The sequence below is a fragment of the Panthera leo genome, chromosome A2 (genome assembly GCF_018350215.1).
Source record: "Panthera leo isolate Ple1 chromosome A2, P.leo_Ple1_pat1.1, whole genome shotgun sequence".
In the NCBI taxonomy this organism is placed as follows: Eukaryota; Metazoa; Chordata; class Mammalia; order Carnivora; family Felidae; genus Panthera; species Panthera leo.
Genome location: NC_056680.1, coordinates 2912894 through 2934009, shown reverse-complemented (window position 1 = coordinate 2934009; position 21116 = coordinate 2912894). Strand labels below are relative to the sequence as shown.

At 55.2% G+C, this 21116-nt stretch overlaps 1 protein-coding gene across 10 annotated transcripts in view; it reads left to right on the top strand.

Moving 5' to 3' along the window:
• ZFR2 (zinc finger RNA binding protein 2) overlaps nt 1-21116 on the top strand; it is a 53298-nt gene that overhangs the window by 1519 nt on the left and 30663 nt on the right. For 9 of the 10 annotated variants that reach the window (XR_006199633.1, XM_042927999.1, XM_042928003.1 and 6 more), the window contains exons 1-4: nt 16274-17423; nt 18394-18508; nt 18967-19191; nt 19284-19534. Coding sequence is in view for 9 of the 10 variants with exons in the window: in XM_042927999.1 (XP_042783933.1) it covers nt 17193-17423; nt 18394-18508; nt 18967-19191; nt 19284-19534 (822 nt within the window). In the remaining variant the exon portion in view is untranslated. Of the gene's footprint in view, nt 1-16273; nt 17424-18393; nt 18509-18966; nt 19192-19283; nt 19535-21116 lie in introns of those variants that run through there. The other variant, XM_042928001.1, reaches the window with a different exon arrangement.

Here is a 21116-nt window from a genome sequence, read left to right as displayed (position 1 = left end):
CATGGGCAGGACTCCACTGGCCCCCCCCAGGCTGCTGGAGGCGCCCCCTGTTGGAAGGGCATCACCCTCTGCCTGCTGGCCAGCGACTTCTTTCTTTTCCTCCTCGCTCGTTCCTGTTTCTTTTTCCAGTGCGTCCCTGGTCACGAGTGGGAAATCCCTGGAATGTTACGTGTTCCGTTGACATTACCTTCCAGAGGAGAAATGGGCTATTTACGTGGTTAAAATTGCTAATTGCCAGGCTTCAGCAGATGTTTCTGTCATTTATTTTATTTTTTATTAAAAAAAAATTTTTTTTAACGTTTATTTATTTTTGAGACAGAGAGAGACAGAGCATGAACGGGGGAGGGTCAGAGAGAGGGAGACACAGAATCCGAAGCAGGCTCCAGGCTCTGAGCTGTCGGCACAGAGCCCCTGATGCAGGGCTCGAACCCACGAATCATCAGATCATGACCTGAGCTGAGTCGGAGGCTTAACCGACCAAGCCACCCAGGCGCCCCTCTGTCATTTATTTTAATTAAAAACTTACACATTTTAGCCGAGCTATTCTGTCTGCATTCTGAGGATTTAGGTGATCGTGTGCTTGCGTATCAGGAAAGGATGTAAAACTACCCCGAACAGAACCTCACGTTACTCTGTGTTTTAGAATTCTCTCCAAGAGTATGTTTTAAATTAAAAAAAAAATGTTTATTTGTTTTTGAAACAGAGCGTGAGTGGGGAAGGGGCAAAGAGAGAGGGAGACACAGAATCCAAGCAGGCTCCAGGCTCTGAGCTGGCAGCCCAGAGCCTGACGCGGGGCTCGAACCCACAAACCGTGAGATCATGACCTGAGCTGACGTCTGACGCTCAACCAACGGAGCCACCCAGGTGCCCCAAATATGTGTTACTCTTTAAGAAAAGACGGGGCGCCTGGGTGGCTCAGTCGGTTAAGCCTCCGACTTCAGCTCAGGTCACGATCTCGCGGTCCGTGAGTTCGAGCCCCGCATGGGGCTCTGGGCTGATGGCTCAGAGCCTGGAGCCTGCTTCCGATTCTGTGTCTCCCTCTCTCTCTGCCCCTCCCCCGTTCATGCTCCGTCTCTCTCTGTCTCAAAAATAAATAAACGTTAAAAAAAAAAAATTAAGAAAAGAGTAGGGGCGCCTGGCTGGCTCACTGGGTGGAGCATATGATTCTTGATCTCAGGGTTGAGCCTCCCCTTGGAAATAGAGATTGCTTAAAAAAATAAGTTATTAAAAAAAAAGTGTAAATTTAACAAACTGAAACATGGGGATCATAACGAAAGAAATTGCAGTCTCACAAAATCTTGAAAAGAGACCACCTGCGTTATCTGAATGACTTTAAGTTACCTACACATTTTCTTTTGGGGCAAATGGCTTTTGTTTAGACCCTTCAGCTGCTTTTAGAGTATGTATTTCTTAGGTAATGTGCCATGGATAAACTAATTAGATATTGGGAGTGCCTACCGACTTTATGGTAGCTTTTGGACGACAGAATTTACCAAGCCCGTTTCGCAAATTGCCAAAGTGAAGACCACAGTTTTTAGAGGAGTTTTGAGTAAGTTTTCTTGCCTTTTAAACTTGATAACCGTAGCCCCGGCTGGGAATATTCCTCACGTCGTTGTCCGTTCTCAGGGTTGGGATCTGAACTTTTTGAATTGGTGGTCAGTAGGAATTGGACGCACATTCACTTTTGAAGGTGTATGAAAAACTTCAGTTACCTGTTGATAATGATGATTTCCATTGATTGGGTATTAGGCGGTCTTTTAACTCTTCTAAGGTTCTGTTAGAGTCAGAGCTGCAGAGACCCACAGTGAAGGACTAATCCCATGTGGAAAATTGAATTTGGCAGTGCTTCTCATGAGCCCCGAGTGCAGCTTCCAGTGCGAGCCGTTCAAGAACTCCAGCTAAGTTCTGCATGGCTTTAAATCACTTGGCTGGTGGAAACGTCTAGAACTCCGAGCCGTATGCTGGCGGTCCATCCCGGTGGAACGGGACAGGCTGTAACAACACCTCCGTTGTCACATTTCCCTCTTCGTTCAGCGGGTTTGTGAACATCCCACCTGTGCCTTCCCGTTCTTGTTAAGTCTAAACGAGACGGCTGCTGGATTTGGGGTAACGCTTGGTTTCTCACCAAGAGAAGCTTGCGGTGTACGTTTTAATCGGCCAGATTTCTTCATCTGGAATGCAGCATGTTTGATGGGTGGGCCCCCATCCGAGCCGGTTAGTGAGGATCAAAATGCTGGTTATCAGCTCTTGAACCCTGTAAGTCCAGGCGCTTGATTGCTCAGGGGATCCTCGCAGAAATCCTTTGAGGTAGTTACTACGGCGGCTGCGTTGTGGATGAGGAGAACGAGGCTCCGGGCGCACTGACTGGTGTGGGGTCCCCGTGGTGGTAAGTGGTGGGGTCCAGCTGGGGAAGCAGGCTGCCTGGCTCCGAGGCCGTGCCCTTGCCCCACGGTGGGGTGTGCTGAACCCCGGATGTGATTGCGGTGGCAGAACCCAGCCTCGCGATGAGACCTGCCGGCAGAGACCGGGTTACTGCCTTTCTTTACGCTTACTGGCCTGGATCCTGTCCCCCTCGTTTGGGTCCCCATCACATTGTGCTGTGGGGCCAGATTCTTCAGATCTTAAAAAACTACCGTCCCCGGAACGTGGAAGCCAACGGAGTGTCTGGCCTGGTGCCACCAGGATGCTAACGACACCCCAACCTATTTCTCTCAGAAATCTCTCCCAGAGGCAACACGTGGCTTGGGAAAGGCAGCAGAGCCCACGCCAACCGTGGAGAGCAGCGCGGGCAGCCCCGGTGCCGGCAGACGGAAGGCCGCGCCCGCTCCGGAGCCCCTTGCTCCGTCCGGTGTGGCTGCAGCCAGATTCAGAGCAGTCTCTGTCATGTGCATGTCCGGGCCTGCCTCCGTCGTCTGCCCCTCTGCCCCTCTGCCCCTCGTGGGTCTCCACACGTTCCAGAGTAAACCTGACCCACCACCTGTCTCCTGAGCTTGGGTCCAAGGAGCACAGGCTGCCGGGGAGAATCTGGTGTCGCTGCCTCAGGGGCCAGTGGGACTCCTGCCACCGTGTCCAGAAGCAGGGTTGCGTTAGACATCGGGGGAGTGGGGCCCGGGGAGGGGAGGGGGGGGCCTCCAGCTCAGTTTGGAGGAATCCTGACAAAAGTCTTCACTTGGGCAGCACCTTCTAGTTACTCCCAGGTGGGCTTGATGGGCCCTGGAACAGCACGAACCTTCCTGTCAGATGTGGTTACCGTTGCCTTTTTAAAGGCCCATCTCAGTGAGGCTGAAATACTCGGTAGGGACCTGCTGAAAGAGGTACTTGGATGTCTGGTTGTCGTTCAGAGAGTGCGTGCGTGTGCAGGGGAGGGACAGAGGGAGGGAGAATCGTTCTTTCTTTTTTACATTTATTTATTTTGAGAGAGCGCATGAACAGGGGAGGGACAGAGGGAGGGAGGGAGGGAGGGAGAGAATCCCAAGCAGACTCCACACTGTCAGCACAGAGCCCCATGAGGGGCTCAGACTCAGGAACCGCGAGATCGTGACTGGAGCCAAATCAAGAGTCAGATGCTCAGCCGACCGAGCCGCCCAGGCCTCCTCTTTTATGCTTTTTGCGTGTGTCGGTGACACTGTAAATCTGGAGCGTGCTGTTTACTTGTGGAACATTCTTTAGAATCTTCACAGGAAGAGGTTTGGCACCACCCAAGGTCTAATGGATTGGTAACTGCTCCCTAGTTATGTCCCTTCTACCGGGGTGTCTGCCACCAGTGGGGAACTGAAATTCTCCGCCTTCTCTTTCTGACGATACTTGTGTTATATGATAATTTTAACGTTGCTGGATATCTTTTAGCTGGAAACTTCATTTGTAAATATTTTGGGAAATGGGATTTTTTTTGGGGGGGGGTAGGTATTTTGCTATGGGCATTTCCCCCCCCCCAAAGGTAACCTGCGTTTGTGGCACTCACTATCCATATGCTTTTGTAAATTAGCATATCCCGGGTCACTTATTTGTTTACTAAGAATCGAGAATTGTTCTGCTTTGATTCTGTAGCATTTCGTATTTTGGAAAGTCCGTTCTGGTGACAGGTTAACTCCTCGATGAGTTTTGCTCTCTGGAAGCAAAATGAGCCATAACATCCAAGAGCCTCGCAGTGAATGTTTTTGAGAAGCCAGTGGCTTCTTCTCAATGTAAATGTCATTGAGACATTGCTTGAATCCAGGGTTGGTAGGTGGATGTCTGTTGTACTTGGCTCAGGAGAACGTCAGATTGGCTGTCTAGTCCTGCCTCCCCCTGTTGACACGAGGTGCGTGTGTCAGACCAGTGTAGACGTGGCCGTGCAGGTTCTTCCACAGCAAGAGAAGGCTGGAGCCACAGATGACCCCTCGCCAGTCCCCAAACATTGGCCTCTCATCATCGTGGCTCCCAGCAGTAGAATGGTGTGGCCACCTGAACCCCGGTTGGACTTTGTTTCACTTGCGCTGCTTCTGGGAGGACCCAGCAGAGTATCGTCAAGACGGCGTTCTTGAGCACCTGACTGAAGAGCTAACCACATAGCCACCCTCCATGTGGGGACTATGTTCCTTTGCAGAAGGGATGGAAGAGAATTCCGGGAGCTGCACTGCCAGGCACAGAATCCAGCTCACCCTGGAGGCTGGGGAAGCTCCTGTCACCGGTCCCTGGAGTCCCTGCCTCAGGAACGTTGAGCAGCCCAGTGGCCCTGCCTTGAGGAGCCACACTGGCCCTGATTTGGAGCTGGAGACTCTTGACCACAGTTTAAAGAAGTTGGGGGTTGGGGAATGAAATCCTCTCTTCTCAAGAGCCCAAGGATTTAGCTTATGAAACCCCTTTCCAGGACGTTGAGATGTTTTCCGGGGGTATCTGGGTCTGAAACGGACATTTCACATCGAGAAGGCGCATAAGGCTTTCATAATTAAAAAAAAAAAAAAAAAAAATCTGCTAAAAAATCAGAATCGTGGGGCACCTGGCAGGCTCATTCAGTAGAGCATGCAACTCTTAATCTCCGGGTCTTGAGTTCAAGCCCCGTGTTGGGTGTGGAAGTTACTTAAGTACACTTTTAAAAAATTAAGAAGATACAAAATCTTAAAAAAAAAAATCAGAATTGTTATGGGTATGAACGTATACGATGTGTTACATGTTTTGAATGTAAAAACCTCATGAACCGAAGTGCCAAATGAACTCATCCCTGTTCACGTATGTGTGTACGCGTAAAGTAATTGAGTGTGATCTTACCGACAGTAAAACAGACTTGGAAATGTCCTTCCTGATGAATGTCTTTCACGACCATATCAGCGAGCGTTGGGTGTCGGAGTTCACGACGCACCGTCTAACTCTGAATGTTATCCAACCCCGCGAGAAGTCACAGATGCACGTGGAAAACTGCACCCAGGTCAGGGTGCCGGAGCCCAGTTTTCTCTCCGTGGCACTACAGGATGGGAGATCTTTGACGTTGAGAGTTCCAGCTGCTTGGCCCTCGGATTTAATCTCAGTCGGGCTTAGTTTTTGCCACTTGGGGGAGTGGTAGGAGGGGGGCGACAAATAGGTAAAGACCTTATGTTCTGGGAGGATTTAAAAGGAGGGTACTGAGCGAAGGTTCTCAGCACTGTGACTGCAGGCAAATCTCTTATTCCACTTGATTTTTTCCCTCAGATCCTGCATGTTTCTGGTTGTGTGTGTGTGTGTGTGTGTGTGTGTGTGTTCCCACTGAGTATGACCCATTGAAAGTCGTGTGTAACAGATCACCCTTACAGCAACCTCGGAACGACCCTTCGCTACCTGCTGTAGGTTCCTCAGATCACCCTTCTGAATCTGAAGCGAGGTCTGCGCTCCAGGTCCCGTGTGTCTTTTACGGTTGGCCTTTCAGGAGCAAGCAAGAGCGTGTCCCACAGGAGAGAGCCCTGGCTCAGGGAACCCGGCCTCAGACAAATCCCTTACATCTCCAGCCCTCGGTGTCCCCTTCCGTTAGGTGACTGGGCAAAATGGTATCAGCGAGTCTGGCCAGCCTTGCCTTCTAAAATCTCATCTGGATGATCTCCTCAAAAAAATCCCGACTCCCCAAAACAAACATTTAGACCGAAAAACCACGAGGAGATAGGACCCAGACGAGGGTGCCAGCCGGGACTTACTGCTTCTCCTGTGCCAGCAGGTGCCCAGCGCTTCGCCCCCCAGCTTCCAGCCTCTGCTCTTCTCCCTCCTGGGCAGATGGCACCAACCAGGCCCTTGTTAGGGCGTCCTCGTGGTGGGGACAGTGGCCCTCGGCCGTGTAGTGCGGTGACACGCCCTCCCTTCGAACGACGGGTGACGTCCAGCTGAAGCGGCACAGAGTTTATTGTCCTGGCTTAAGGGGAGGCTTCACCAAGAGCAGATTTGTGGCTTCTCATCCCTGTTCCTCAACCACCACTCCCAACCCTTGGTCTCCACCGGGGGTTGAAAAGCGGCAGCCTGCGCACGATGTTTGTTCTCACGCCTGCTTTCTTCCACCCGAGCGGTGGACCCGTTGCTTGCTTTCTTTGAATTGGTTGCTAGCGTTCATTCTTTTTTTTTTTTTTAGGTTTATTTATTGACAGAGAGCGAGCGAGCGAGCATGAGCGGGGAAGGGGCAAAAGACAATCCCAAACAGCGCGGAACCCGGTGTGGGGCTCAAACTCACAAACTGGGAGATCATGACCTGAGCCAAAATCAAGAGTCAGCCATTTAACTGACTGAGCCAGCCAGGTGCCCTGGTTGTATTTAAAAATTGGGAGACTTTGGGGCACCTGGCTGGCTCAGTCAGAGAAACATGTGACTTTTGATCTGGTCATGAGCTTGAGCCCCACATTGGGTGTAGAGATTTCTTAAATAAATAAAAACTTAAAAAAATAGAAATAAATAAAAATTGGGAGACTTTGCAAAAATCCTGATTTCTAGTCTTGTTAAAATCCAATCTGGCAACCCCAGAATGCATTTTATGCCCCTGACTGTGCCAGGTGCTATAGCACATGAGCTCCTATTTAATTGTCCCACAATCTCAAGAGGTGCGTGTTCCCATTTTACAGGCTAGTAAACCAAGGGTAGGAGAGAGTAAGTGACTTGCTCCAGGCCCCAGTGAGCAGAGCCGGGACTGGAAGTTGGGTGGTCTGGCTCTGGTGCCATGCCCGTCCCCCTGGGCTGTGGCTCTCCTCCTAGTTCCTAATCTTGAAACCTCTCTGACTCCAACCCAGTCCTCATGCAGAAGCCTCAGCCTCTCTTCTCTGCCATCTTGCTTGAAGGGAATGTCTCATTTGTGCTTGTAGGATTTTAGTCTATGGAGGTGCCTGAGTGAGGACGCAGAGAGGTCCATGCCATGGCAAAAAGAACTTGGTACGGTTCACAAGACAGGGGCCCACAAACGTATGGCCAACTCATCTTTGACAAAGCAGGAAAGAAGATCCAATGGAATAAAGACAGTCTCTTCAGCAAGTGGTGCTGGGAACACTGGACAGCGACAGGCAGAAGAATGAACCTGGACCACTTTCTCACACCAGACACAAAAATAAACTCAAGATGGATGAAAGACCTAAGCGTAGGACAGGAAGCCATCAAAATCCTCAGGGAGAAAGCAGGCAAAAATCTCTTCGACTTTGGCTTCAGCACCTTCTTACTCAACACGTCTCCGGAGGCAAGGGAAACCAAAGCAAAAATGAACTACTGGGACCTCATCAAAATAAAAAGCTTCTGCACAGCGAAGGAAACAATCGGCAAAACTAAAAGGCAACTGACGGAATGGGAAAAGATATTTGCAAACGACACGTCAGATAAAGGGTTGGTATCCAAGATCTATAAAGAACTTATCAAACTCAACACCCAAAAAAAACCAAATAATCCAGTGAAGAAATGGGCCAAAGACATGAATAGACACTTCTCCAAAGAAGACATCCAGATGGCCAACCGACACCTGAAAAAATGCTCAACATCACTCATCATCAGGGAAATACAAATCAAAACCACCATGAGATACCCCCTCACACCTGTCAGAATGGCTAACAGTAACAACTCCGGTAACAACAGATGTTGGTGAGGATGTGGAGAGAGAGGATCTCTTTTTCACTGCTGGTGGGAATGCAAGCTGGTGCGGCCACTCTGGAAAACAGTGTGGAGGTTCCTCAAATAATTAAAAATGGAACTACCCTACGACCCAGCCATTGCACTACTAGGCATTTACCCAAGGGATACAGGCGTGCTGTTTCGAAGGGACACATGCACCTCCATGTTTATAGCAGCACTATCGACAATAGCCAAAGTATGGAAAGAGCCCAAATGGCCATCAATGGATGAATGGATAAAGAAGATGTGGTATGTATGTGTATATATATATATATATATATATATATATACACACATACATGCATACATATGTATACACACACAATGGAGTATTACTCGGCAATCAAAAGAATGAAATCTTGCCATTTGCAACCATGTGGATGGAACTGGAGGGTATTATGCTAAGTGAAATTAGTCAGAGAAAGACAGAATTCACATGACTTCACTCATGTGAGGACTTTAAGAGACAAAACAGATGAACATAAGGGAAGGGAAACAAAAATAATATAAAAACAGGGAGGGGGACAAAACATAAGAGACTCTTAAATATGAAAAACAAACAGGAGGGGTTATGGGAGGGGGGATGGGTTAAATGGATAAGGGACATTAAGGGATTTACTCCTGAAATCATTGTTGTACTATATGCTAACTAACTTGGATGTAAATTAAAAAAATAATAAATTTAAAAAAATACCACACACACACATGGCAGAAAAAAGAGAAAAAAAAAAAAAACAATTCCCGAGACGGGGACATGCCACATCACACAGGCCCACGTAAAATTTGCCACTTCACCCCGACGACTGCTTTTTGGTGCACCCGTTCCAGCAGGGACTCTTAACTGGGGCCTGTAAAGCCCAGGGGATCGCAGGCACAATGCCATTTCCAAGGAACCACAGGGGAGGAAGTCCCAACTTTGCCGGCTTCTTAAAAGGAGCCAGAAAGAAAGCTGTTAGAACTTGGGAGAGGATGAGATGACCGAAGGCCTTCCGTGAAGGGGAGCCTGAGAAGGAGTGTGGGGTGCTCTTCCTTTGGACCCGTGGCAAGGGTCTGGGTGGGAGAGGCAAGTCTCTGCTGCCCCGTTGGCTGCTTTTCTGCCCAAGTGCTAGGCCAGTCGCCAATCCCCAAGCTGTGGTGTCCTCACCCGTTTTTGCGGGTCTGAATTTACCAGCAGCGCTTTTGACATCGGGGTGGTCACTCTGGGGTGGGCACTGTGGGGTGTGGAGCAGCCTCCCTGGCATCTCACTTCGTGCCAAGAGCACCCCCGGTCGTGACGACCTCAGGTGTCCCCGGCATCACTCCACCTTCCCTAGGGGTGGCATCACCCCAGGGGAGGGCCCTTCCTCTGGATTTCGGCTTCCCTACGGGCCGGGCCTGTGGAGATTCTTTCCCGTGAGCTGTGTTCCTGCTCACTCCTCTCCTAAGTGTGGCAGATTGGCTGCCAAAATGTCCCTGTCCTTCGTTCCTTCTCACGTCCTCACTTGTCCGCCATGACCTGGCAGCTCGTCCCATCTAGAAATGACGTTGGGCTCCCTGGCCCTTGGACCTGGGCTTCCTTGTGCCTCGTCTTGCTAACAGACAGCAGTGGGAGTGATACAGCCGTAGTTGACACCCCTCCCCCCAAATTCCGAACGGAAACCTACTTCCCAGGGTGATGGTATTAGGAGGTGGAGCCTCTGGGGAGGGGTTAGGTCATGAGGGTGCAGCCCCCATGAATGGGATGAGTGCCCTCGCCCCGCCCTCCCTGTGAGGACACAGTAGGAAGATGGCAGTGTGTGGTGTGAACCAGCAGACCGTCCCTCACCAGACGTGGAATCTGCCAGCACCTCGGTCTTGGACTTTGGCCTCTAGAGCCTTTGCCCAGGTCCCTGCCACCTCGGGAACGCTGCCGCATGAAGGACGCAAGGCTGGCCCTGGGGGTGGAGAGAGCCACAGCGTCCATCCGGCAGCCAGCCGCCCTCTAGAAGTAGCCTGCCTGCTTGCCGCTGACCTCAGATGCGAGGCGGCCCAGCCTACGCAATCACAAGTGAAATAAGCGATTGCTGTTTTAAAAAAAATTTTTTTTGGAATGTTTATTTTTGAAAGAGAGAGAGGGACAGAGCACAAGTGGGGGGAGAGGCAGAGAGCGAGGCGGAGACCCAGAATCTGCAGCAGGCTCCAGGCCCTGAGCTGTCAGCACAGAGCCCGATGCTGGGCTCGAACTCCTAAGGTACGAGATCATGACGCGAGCTGAAGTCCTACGCTTCTCCGACTGAGCCACCCCGGTGCCCCAGGCAATTGCTGTTTTAAGCCAGGAAGCGGCAAACCTTTTGAGTAAATGGCCAGAGGGTAAATACTTGCAGCTTTCTGTGTATCTGAGTTCAGACTGCTGTAACAAAGTACCATGGACGGGGAGGGGTGGCGCCTGTAAGCAGTGGGAACACATCCCCCGCTTGTGGAGGCTGCCGTCTGAGGCCAGGGAGCCAGCAAGGCCCCTGCACGGAGGAGGTGGGGACGGGGAAGCGGTCTCCCCTGGGACTCCAGGGCACTCACGAGGGCTCCAACCTCGTGACGCCATCTAATCTTCATCCTCCAAAGGCCCTGCCTCTCACGCTATCGCACGGAGGGGAGGGGTTTCCACATCCAAATTCTGGGACGCGAAGAGTCAGTCCCCGTTCCAGGCTGCACTGTGTCCGTGGCAGCTACTGGTCTCTAGCCACTGCAGGACAGGACTCGAACCAGTGGGTGCGGCCGTGTGCCATCGGAACTTCAGGTTTTGACTCAAATGTGAATTTCACCTAGTTGTCACGTGTCACGAGACGCCACTCCTTTCACTTTCTCCAACCATTTGAAAACGGGAAAACCACTCTGCTGTGGGCCACACAGAAGCAGGCAGTGGGCAGATGTGGCTGTCCCTGGTCAAACCTTGCTTAAAACCCTCTCCTTTCTCCCTGTAGTTCTCCGCCTGGGCTCTGCCGGGTCTCTCCTGAGAGTGGGTGTGAGATGCGTGTGCCCTCCCTGAGTCCGACGGGACACCCCACGCTCCCACTTCTTTGTGGGGCTCGCTTAGCTACATACAGGCAAGGTGGCACTCCATCCCCTCAGACCATGAACACCAACAGTGTCCTCATGGTGTCGTGGGTTGTTCAGGATAAGGCGGGCCTAGTGTTCCCTTTCTGGGTCACAGCCAGCACTTTGGTCTTTGTCACCAAACATTTACTACCCTTGACTGCTCTGCACGGCCCCACTTTAAGTGTTTGTAGAGCCCTGAAGGAGGAAGGGTGGGTGTGCCAGCCGCTGGCCATCAGTGGGAACCGCCCCCGTCGCCCCCCCCCCCCCCCCCCCCCCCCCCCCCCCGCCCCGGACTCTCCCAAGGCCAGAAGAGGCCTTGCAGGGAAGGGTGACTGGGATTTGGGTGGGTGGGGCTTGGATGCAGCCCACCAGGCCGAGAGAAGGGCCGGGTGTGGACAACGAAATGGGAGAGGCGCACAGGGGCTGACAGGAAAACTGTCCTGTGTCCTGAGGGACAGAGGCTGTGTGGGGTGACAGGAGGCTGGACGGTGAGCTCAGGGCTCTCACATGTGAGGCAGAATCTGGGTTTTATGCAGTAAGCAATTAGGAGTCACCAAGAAAATCTCACCACAAGATTTGTCCTGTTTTAGGATGCTCAGGTGGTGCTATAGGCTGAACTGTGCCCCCCCCCCCTCCGCCCAACTCCTATGAAGCCCAGCCCCCCATGCGAGTGTATTTGGAGGTAGGGCCTCTAACGAAGTCATTATGGTTAAGCAAGGGCACGGGTGGGTCTAGGGCAGCCATCCTGGCCCCATTCTGTAGGCTGGGCTTGGGGGCAGGTGGTGGGGGCCCCGGGCTGGACAGGAAGCCGGCACAAGAAGACACGTGGAGAAGGTCCGTGGAACATACCTTGCAGCATTGCTTTAGCACAGAGACGTTGGAAATCATGTTTGGTGGTTTCAAGAGATGCCCGTGAACTCTCTGGTGCCCCTCCCGTCAAAAGTCAGGGCCTGACCCTCTGCCCCGGTGTGTGGCTTAGATGCGGTGATTCACTTCTCACCAGCGGAGTGTGGCACGTTCGGCCGTGTGATCGACTTCTGGGGCTGGGCCACGACAAGTCCAGTTTCGGCCTGGCCCCCCCCCCCCCCCCCCCCCGGCGTCTCGGTTTTCTCTCTGGCGGGAGCCAGTAGCCATGTCGTAAGAACACAGTGCCGGGGAGGCCCGCACGGCAGGATCAAGGCCTCTCGCGAACAGCCAGCACCGAACTGCCAACCGCGTGAGGGAACGTCCCAGACGCACAGCCCGCTGCCCCGGTCAAGCCTTCAGTGATGCCGTCCCTGCCAGCATCTAGTTGGCAACCTCCTAAGGTCGGTGAGCCGGAGCCCAGCCACTCCAGTCCCGAATTCCTGGCCCACAGACACCATGAAGACAGATATTACTGTTTGAAACCACATCACCGGGGATAATTCTTGACTCAGCAATACGTACCTAACACGTAATGTAAATATCTACCAACGGGAAGATAGGCAGGTGAGCTGTGATGTATTCAGACGAGTAGGTAATCAGCCTTGAAGTTCGGGAGGGCCCGGGAGGAAAGCGTGAACAGAAGCCTGCATGCCAGATGTCTCAATATTGCAACATTACAAACCAAGCTGGCAAAAAGTTACATACGGTATGTTTATCCTACCTACCCTGACAAACATACCTTTCTAGCAACAACAACAACAAAGAGGCTAAGGGTTTTGTGGCTGGCAGAACAGCAGAGATGACTGAGTTTATTTCTTGCGCGTGCCGGCATGCTGTTGATGGGCTAGTGCTGCCTGGATGTCTTAAATAAGATGAAGACATACTAATTCAGAAATGAGTCTATATTCTGTAAAATATTTCTCTTAGGTGCCCCAGTTTCAGCATGAATGATGTTGGCAGTAATCAAGATTTTCATGTCCTTTCGAGTTTGTTACAGAAATGCCCTGAAGCAGCTGTCATGGATGGGCTGACTTGTGTCCCCCTAAAATTTATCTCTTGAAGTCCTAAACCCCAAGATCCCACTCAGATGTGACTGTATTTGGAGATGAGGGTCCTTAAAGGGGTGATTCGGTCAAAATGCGGTCGCAAACGTGGGCCCTGATCCGGTCTGAGTCCTGTCCTTGTAAGAGGAGGTGAGGACACAGACACCCACGGAGGGACGACCGTGTGAGGATGGGGGAAAAGACGGTGTCTGCACGCTCGGGAGAGATACCTCGGAAGGAACCAAGCCTGCCAGCTCCTTCGTCTTGGACCTCCAGCCCGTAAAATTGTGGGAAAATGAATACCTGGTGTTTGAGCCACTGTGCGTAACGGCAGCCGTGGCAAAGGAACACGGCCCCTTTCCCGTCAGGCTTCTGCCTCTGGACTGCAGAGCACATGACGGGGCGGCGTCCAGAGCCTGAGTCCCCGCAGGGACGGATCCTCAGAGGGGTGTGCATTCTTACCCACACGGGTGCCCGGGGGCGCGAGGCCTTCATTTCTGCTGGAACCCCAATGGAGAAAGGCTGAGGTAAGGCTCTAACCAGGAGACGTGGGTAAAGCCCAAGGGTTCAAAACAGGTGTATTTTCACCAAAGATGCTGAGTGAGTGTAAAACGTGGAGAAAGCAACGTAATTTTTCATGTGTTTCTAAAAAGTTTCTTAAAATATTAAAAATTTTTTATTAATGTTAGGAAAACATGTGGGTCGAGATGGGGAATGACTGCTAGTGCTCATGACTTTGTTTTTTCTTACTGTCGTAGCGAGATAAATACAACATAAAACTCACCATCTCTGAGTGCACAGCTCAGAGGCGTCAGGCACACACACACTGTCGTGCAGCCACCCCCACCACCCGGCTCCAGAACTTTCCATCTCCCCAAACCGGGACTCTGTTCCCACGAAGCGCTGACTCTCCCTGCCCCCCTGCTGCCCCCCACCCCAGGGGCTCCCACCGTCTACTGTCTGTCTCTGTGGACAGGACTCCTCTAGGAACTTCCCGTGAGTGGGGTCATGCAGGACATGTCCTTCTGTGTCTGGCTTCTGTCACTGTGTGCAGCGTCCTCACGGTCTGTCCACATGGTGGCAGGTGGCAGGACGTCCTTCCTTTCAGAGACTGGATCGTATTCTGTTGTGTGTGTGTGTAGGCCATATTTTCCTTTCATGTCATAGAGCAAGAGGTGGGGAGAACGGTCTCCCCAGGGCCTGAACCGGGTTAGTCACTAAAGCAGGTGGGGACAGAGATCCCTGTGTGCTTAGTAAAGGTGTGTGCGTTTGTGATGTGTGGGACCTTCTTTTTTTAAACATTTTTTTAGTGTCTATTTATTTTTGAGAAAGAGTGCAAGCAGGGGAGGGGTGGAGAGAGTGAGACAGATAATCCCAAACAGGCTCCATGCTATCAGCACAGAACCCGACGTGGGGCTCGAACCCATGAGCCGCAAGATCATATCTGAGCTAAAATTGAACACTCAACTGACTGAGCCCCCCAGGTGCCCCTAGGTGGGGCCTTCTAATGCAGCGTTGCCCCATCAGAGTTTCCGTGATGAAGGAGATGTTCTGTATCTGTGCCTTCCACCATGGTAGCCACTAGCCACTAGCCACGTGTGGCTCTCAAAACCCAAATTAGTTAAAATTAAACTACATTTGGGGCGCCTGGGTGGCTCGGACGGTTAAGCGTCCGACTTCGGCTCAGGTCATGATCTCACCATTCCCGGGTTCGAGCCCCGCGTCGGGCTCTGTGCCGACAGCTCGGAGCCTGGAGCCTGCTTCGGATTCTGTGTCTCCTTCTCTCTCTGCCCCTCCCCTGTTCACACTCTGTGTGTCTCTCTCTCTGCCTCTCAAAAATAAGTAAACGTTAAGAAAATTTAAAAAAATTAAACTACATTTGAATTCCATTCCTGCGTCACCTGAGCCGTGTTGTAAGTGCGTCGGTGCCACGTGTGGCCGATGCTGGTGTGTTGGACAGTGGCAGCTCTAAGATGTGGGGCCGGGTCAGGGGCCGTCTAGCCCAAGTAGAAGGGCAGCAGGGGACCTAACAGTTGCGAATGAAGGAAGCACAGGTGTTTGTCTCCATCCGGGTTCCTTCCAGACGGCCTGGGGGGGGGGGGGGTTGGGGGGGGGGAGGCAGGTCGCAGGGTCAGATGAGTAACAAGGACGTAGCTTTACACACAGCATCACACTGAAAAGCGACAGTGCTGTATGAAGACTCAATTCGAATGTGGCAAAAGCACAAAGCTCATGGCCGGTTGCGGCAGGGAGGGAAGGGGATCTGATGGGGGGATTGAGTTCTCGCTGTTGAAAGAAACTTGGAAGCAAATGTGGCAAAATAGCAACGCTCATTGCACCTCAGCGGTGTGCGCCGTGTTCTTTGTTTGAAACGTTTTGTGATAAGTCTCGGCACCGAGGGGATTCAGAGAGCCGGTCAGGCATCCACTTGATCTGCTTTTGGACCAAGAAAGTCTGTAAAACGGTAGGCCGAGAAGCAAAAATCTCACCAGTGGCTGACTTGAGCCGAACTGTTCCTCCTAATGGGTAGGGTGCTGCTGCTTTCCCGGGAGCGACGAAAACAAGTGGTTACCTTGGAGGGTTGGCTTCCAGCTGGGTTTTACTTTTGCTGTAGAGCCGCGGATTCCGAGTTGTTTGGACAGTGGCGTTGCGCTTGGGAGTGGCCCGCGGGGCACCGGAGGGTCCAGGACACTGCCTCCGATCGAATCTAGAAGCGTGCCGTAGGTGGGAGCCACAGGGGCCGCCCCCACCTGCCTGTTTCCCACACACGTGCCCCGGGGGACGCCTGTAAGCTCACGCTCCGCGTCTGTATTTACTGAGCACCTGCTATGTGTCCGATGCTGTTGCTGTGCTGGGAGAGACCTCGGGACATGCTGCTGTTCCTGCGGGGGAGGGACGGAGAGGATCGGGTGGCACTGGGAAGACAACCCCAGCAGGGCGAGGGGACAGGGTACTGCCCCTGTCCTAGACTGACTCGGGGAGGGCTCGTCGGAGGAGGTGACATCTGACAGGAGGGGATGCGGGGGGGGGGTGCGCTGTGAGAGGACCCCTCTGGCTGCCAGGATGCCAGTGAGGAGAGGGCGGGTGCCTGGTGGGGGTGACGCACCAGGCTCCGCTGGCCCCCAGCTCCCGCGAGGAACCTTTGCACTTTACTCTGCGTGGCTGACGCTCAGCATTCTGCTCGGCCTGGAGGGCGCTCCGTGTGTCGTCCCAGCTGGGCAGCAAGCCACTTAGAGGGACAGGAGCCGTCACCGCATGCCTGGCTTGGGTCCAGAATGTGTGCGGAAGTACCAGGGGCTCGAGCGGTGCTGGCCGCGGTGCCTTTGTCCTTGGGACCCCCTGCCCTGGAGCCTTGCCTCGTCCCTGGCTGGCTTTGCGGCAACTTTCTTCTGTGATCCATACGGGTGTTGGCTAAAACCTCTGATGCTGCTCCTCTCAGACAAACGGACTGTTACCTTTGAGGATGATATTTAGCAGAGTGGGGGCGCTTGGGTCACAGAGATCTGGGTCTGGATCAAGCACTTGACCTGTGTCCTCAGAGGTTCCTCATTCAGAAACGGGACAGATGGTCACAGTGGCACCTTCTCAATGGCAGTAAGGGGAGAGGGAGGTGGTGTGGACAAAGGCCTCAGTGCTGTGCGTCCTGCAGAGCAAGCCGGCAGTGAAACTCGTTCTCGTGACTAAGAGTTTTTAGTTTCGTGTTAACTGATTTTCTGTATCTCAATAATTGGGGGATCCATCGGCTCCTTGGTTACAAAATACCGTTCAAGTCTAGCTTTCTCAGAAGAATGTCGATGTGCAGATAAAGCTTGCTGCCCGCACAGATGAGCCGAGAAGTCAACCAGTGGGCTCAGGCCCTGACTTTGTCACTTACGGTGCCTCGGTTTTCCTCACCTGTAAAACGGGGGCAAGGAGGGTCCCCAACGCACAGAGGTGTTAATGACATTGTGTTAATTCGTGAAAAGTGCTTAAAACCAAGCCTGCTCTCTTAGCAAGGTCTTAACAAAGGCTAGTAGGTAGAGAAAGTGCAGAATTACTGTCGGCATCCCGAGCAGCCGACGTTCAGGGTCCGACGGAACTTACGAGCTTCCACGAAGGCGTTCGCAGAACTCCGTGATGCAGCCGGCTCCTGTGTTTATCTGTGGTTCCAGCGCCCAGCCTCCGATGGCTTTTCCCCTCCCCGCCACCGGAGCCAGCCTCGCCCCGGGACCTGCTGCGACCCCGACGTTTCCCGCGGCCGCCCAGCCCCCCGGGCCTGTCGGCGTGGCGGGGTGTGGCGGGTACCAGCCCTGCCCCAGCTGGCCCCCGGAGCCTGCCCCAGCGCCCAGCGCCGCTCCCTCCTACCAGGTACCAGCCCGGCCTCTCTCTCACTGGCACCTCACCTTTGAAGCCGCGGGTAGCGTCCAGTGGGAGCGTGCAGCGGGTGGCCCGCACTAGCAGACAGACGGGCGCACAGACGTCCCTTCCCCGCGCTCCTGTCCCTGCCTGTGACCGGGAGCAGGGGACGAGCGTGAGCTCATCTGGCACTTCCGGTGCTGCTGCTGCCATCTTCCCGACCCCTTCTCTGGGCCTGGAGATCCAGCCGCTCGGAACTTCCAGCACGTCCCGTGCCGGACGTGGTCCAGACCCCTGGGCCTCTGCCGCCCACCGCCCGTCCCCTCTAACATCAGCAAACGGCACCACGGGCCGCCCCGCTGGCAGAGCTCGCTCTGTTCGGCTCTGCCCTCTTCCTCTGTCCCTTGCCTTTGCTTCCCCAAGGCCTCTGGGGCTCCTCCCCGCAGCCCGTCCCCCGAGCTCCTGCCTGTCCCCAGGGCCCACTCCTGACCCCTGCTTTCACGCTCACCTGCCTGTGGTCCCGTTCCACGTGACGACCCGAAGGCTCCTTTGCACGTCACCCAGACCCTCCCTGAGTCCCTGGCCCCAGCTGTCACCCCAGCCCCTAGTCCCCTGCTCTGACCGCCTCCGTCTTCTGCAAGCCCACCAGCTGGCTCCACGTGGGGGCCTCTGTGTCCTGACCCTGCGGGGAACCCTGTCCCCACGTCCTCACGTACCACCCTCCCTGCGCTGCTCCCGTGCGAGCTGTTTCAGGCTGGGCATTGCCCACAGCGCTTCTGCCCTCAGACGTCAACATTTCCACGAGAGCGGCCACGTCCAGCTCGCTGGTCGCTGCGTCCCCAGCTCCTGAACCGGCCTGTCAGAGTCGGAGCTCAGGAACTGTGAACGTGAGCCGCGTGTGGGGCCGGCGAGGGCACGCCTTGCCCCTGCCCTGAGGGGCCCTCTCCCTGCCCCGTGTCTCTCCGGGGTAACCCCCTCGCAGGACGGTTACAGCCGCGAACCAGCGACGGATGCCGGCAGCTACGAGAACAAACAGGATCCCCTGCGCGCTGCCAGCCAGCCTCGGCTCCCGGCCTCGGCCGTGCCGTGCCAGCCAGGTGGGCCTCCGTAAGGGGCCGCCGGCTTCACTGTGGGAGCAGCCGCCGCGGAGCCACATTTTAAACTTGCCCAATTCGTAGGAGGTCCAGGGGTCGTGTGACTGTCAGGGCTGCCTTCTCAAATATGCGCCGAAGTCTCAACTAGGGCCGGGCCCGTGTAGGAGAGAGAGGGAGAGAAGGAAAGAGAGGCAGAGAGACGGAACTGGAAGGAGATCTGGAAGGAGGGGGGTTCTGCTGAGGACTTGGACTTGAGGGGTGGGAGAGGCCGGGGCCCCGGCCTCCAGCCGCAGCTGAGACTTCCAGGAAGTTCGAGGCCAGTAGCACCTGGGACCATGCTGGTTCTAGGCAGCGGGAGAGGCCCGTTGCCACGGCTACGGGGGGCCGGGATTTCCACTGCTGGGAGGGGGGAGGTTGGGGGCAGAGGGGTGGCTTTGCAGAGAGGTTTTGTTTGCCCTCAGGGACTAAAGGAACGCATGTCTGGCCCGGCGGTGGGTACGGCCCAGCGCAGCCCCTGCAGCAGGCGGCCACCGCTAACGCAGGACAGCCAGTCAGCACCCTGGCCCTGAGCTGCGCGGAGAACGACACCTGCCTGCCGGCTGCCAGCGCTCTGCCCGCGGCCTCCGTCTCCACCCTGCCTTCCTACACCCTGACCTCCTACAGCCCCATGTCTGCCCTGGACCCAGGTAGGGTGCATTTCCGTGCGCGCACAAGCCGTTCCTGAAGAGGTGCCACAGCCAACCCGGCGCCCCGTCTGGGTTTTCTCTCTGCTTCCTAGGACCGAGCCACCCGAGCTGTGACCTGGCCGAGCGCTCGGCAACCGGTCCTCACCGCCCCTCACTGCCGCCCCCCCGGCCGCCCCCCCAACTCCCAGAGCCCACGGGCTCCCTGTGGGGCGGCCCCGGGAACCGCCCCGGGGCCAGTTCTGCCGGCAGCCTGGTCGGAAAGCCCCCGAAGCCCAAGGGTGGCCCCAGGCAGCCCCTGCTTCACTACTGTGACGTCTGCAAGATCAGCTGCGCCGGCCCCCAGGTCAGCTGCCCTCCGCCCCCTGCCGAGCAGGCCCTGGGGACCTTCCTGGGGACCGTCCTGCCGCCTCGGGTAGCCACACGTCAGGGGTGTCCTGTTTCCGGAACTGGCGGTGACACGGGCGCATCAGAACTGCCTTTCCGGCGCGCTCGTGGAGGACACGAGGGCAGGCGCAGCGCTGACCGCTGGCGGCGGGAGCACGGGCAGAGGCGGGCAGCACCCCCTCCTGCGAGCAGCCACGGGTGCCGCAGGGGCAGTTCCGAGAGGCCTGGGGGTGGGGTGCACCTTCGTCGCAGGGCTGCTCGAGCAAAGGTGCACCTGAAGCAGGGTGCCTGGTGGCGGGAGCAAGGGTGTGTGTGCTCTGTGCGCACGTGCGTGTGTCTTGTGTGTGCGTGTGTGTGTGCTGTTGTCTGAGAGGGACGCCCCCGGCCCTGCTCACAGGTAACCCAGCTGGCGCTCTGGAAAGGTCACCAGATGCTGGGGCTCCATCTTGACAGAGAGCAATGCGCTAATTCTGTCTTCTTTTTATTTATTTATTTTTACGTTTATTTTGAGAGAGCGTGTGTGCACGCGTGCAGGAACGAGAGGGAGACGGAGAGAGAGAGAGAGAGTGTTCATGAGAGACTAGCGGGGAGAATCCCAAGCAGGCTCCACGCTGTCAGCACGGAGCCCGACGTGGGGCTCGAACTCCAGAACCGTGAGATCGTGACCTGAGCCGAAATCAAGAGTGGGACGCTGATCCAGCCGGGCCCCCCCCGGGCGCCCCCACGGCACTCTCTTTGTGCTTGTCCTCACCTGCACGTGTGCGTGCATTTTGCTCAGGGTGACCTTGTCACCTGGGCCGGCTCCCGCCTCCGCAGCCACGTCGGCGTCCTGAGTTGGCCCCTCCCCACCCCCGCCCGCCACTCTATCACCTGGTGCGTGGAGCTCCGTCGGCTGGCCTCCCGCGGCCCGGGCAGTACTGGTGCCTGTCCTCCGGGCGTCCGTCTCCGTAGCCTCTCCCCCTGGGGCGGCCCAGGTGACCGTGCAGCCAGGGGCACAGGGACCTCTCCCAGCACTCCTCCCTACTTTGTCTCCCTGTCTCTCTTCACACCCGACGCACGCGTTTACGGCGAGGAGTCTGGTAGCCGCACGGCCACTGCAAACGCGTCCTGTCGCTTTGAGCTCGGAGCTCTGCAGCGTGTTCTGCCGGCCGTTCTGTCCTTCCACTGCAGCATCACCGCCTCCCCGTGTCAGGGGAAGGCCAGGGGCTCGGGGGGGGCCGGGCACCCAGGAACTCGCACTTGCTGTGGCGATGGAGCTAGAGGTCGGACCCGGGTTGTGGGCAGCCGCGGGGCTTAACTAGGGTGGTGCGTGGGGATCGCAGGCCAGAGTGGGCTCTGTCCTTCTAGACTCTTCTCTGCCCCAAGGCTTTCACCGTGTGTGTGTGTGTGTGTGTGTGTGTGTGTGCGCGCGCGCGCATGCGCACCTGCTGTTGCTTGGGTAAATGCTCACAGGTTTCCTGTGTTCCGGAGAGTGTCCCCTCCTGCTCCTGTCCCCGCTTCCCACCTGCCCCCGAACCAGCCCGTATGGGTTTCCCCGAGAT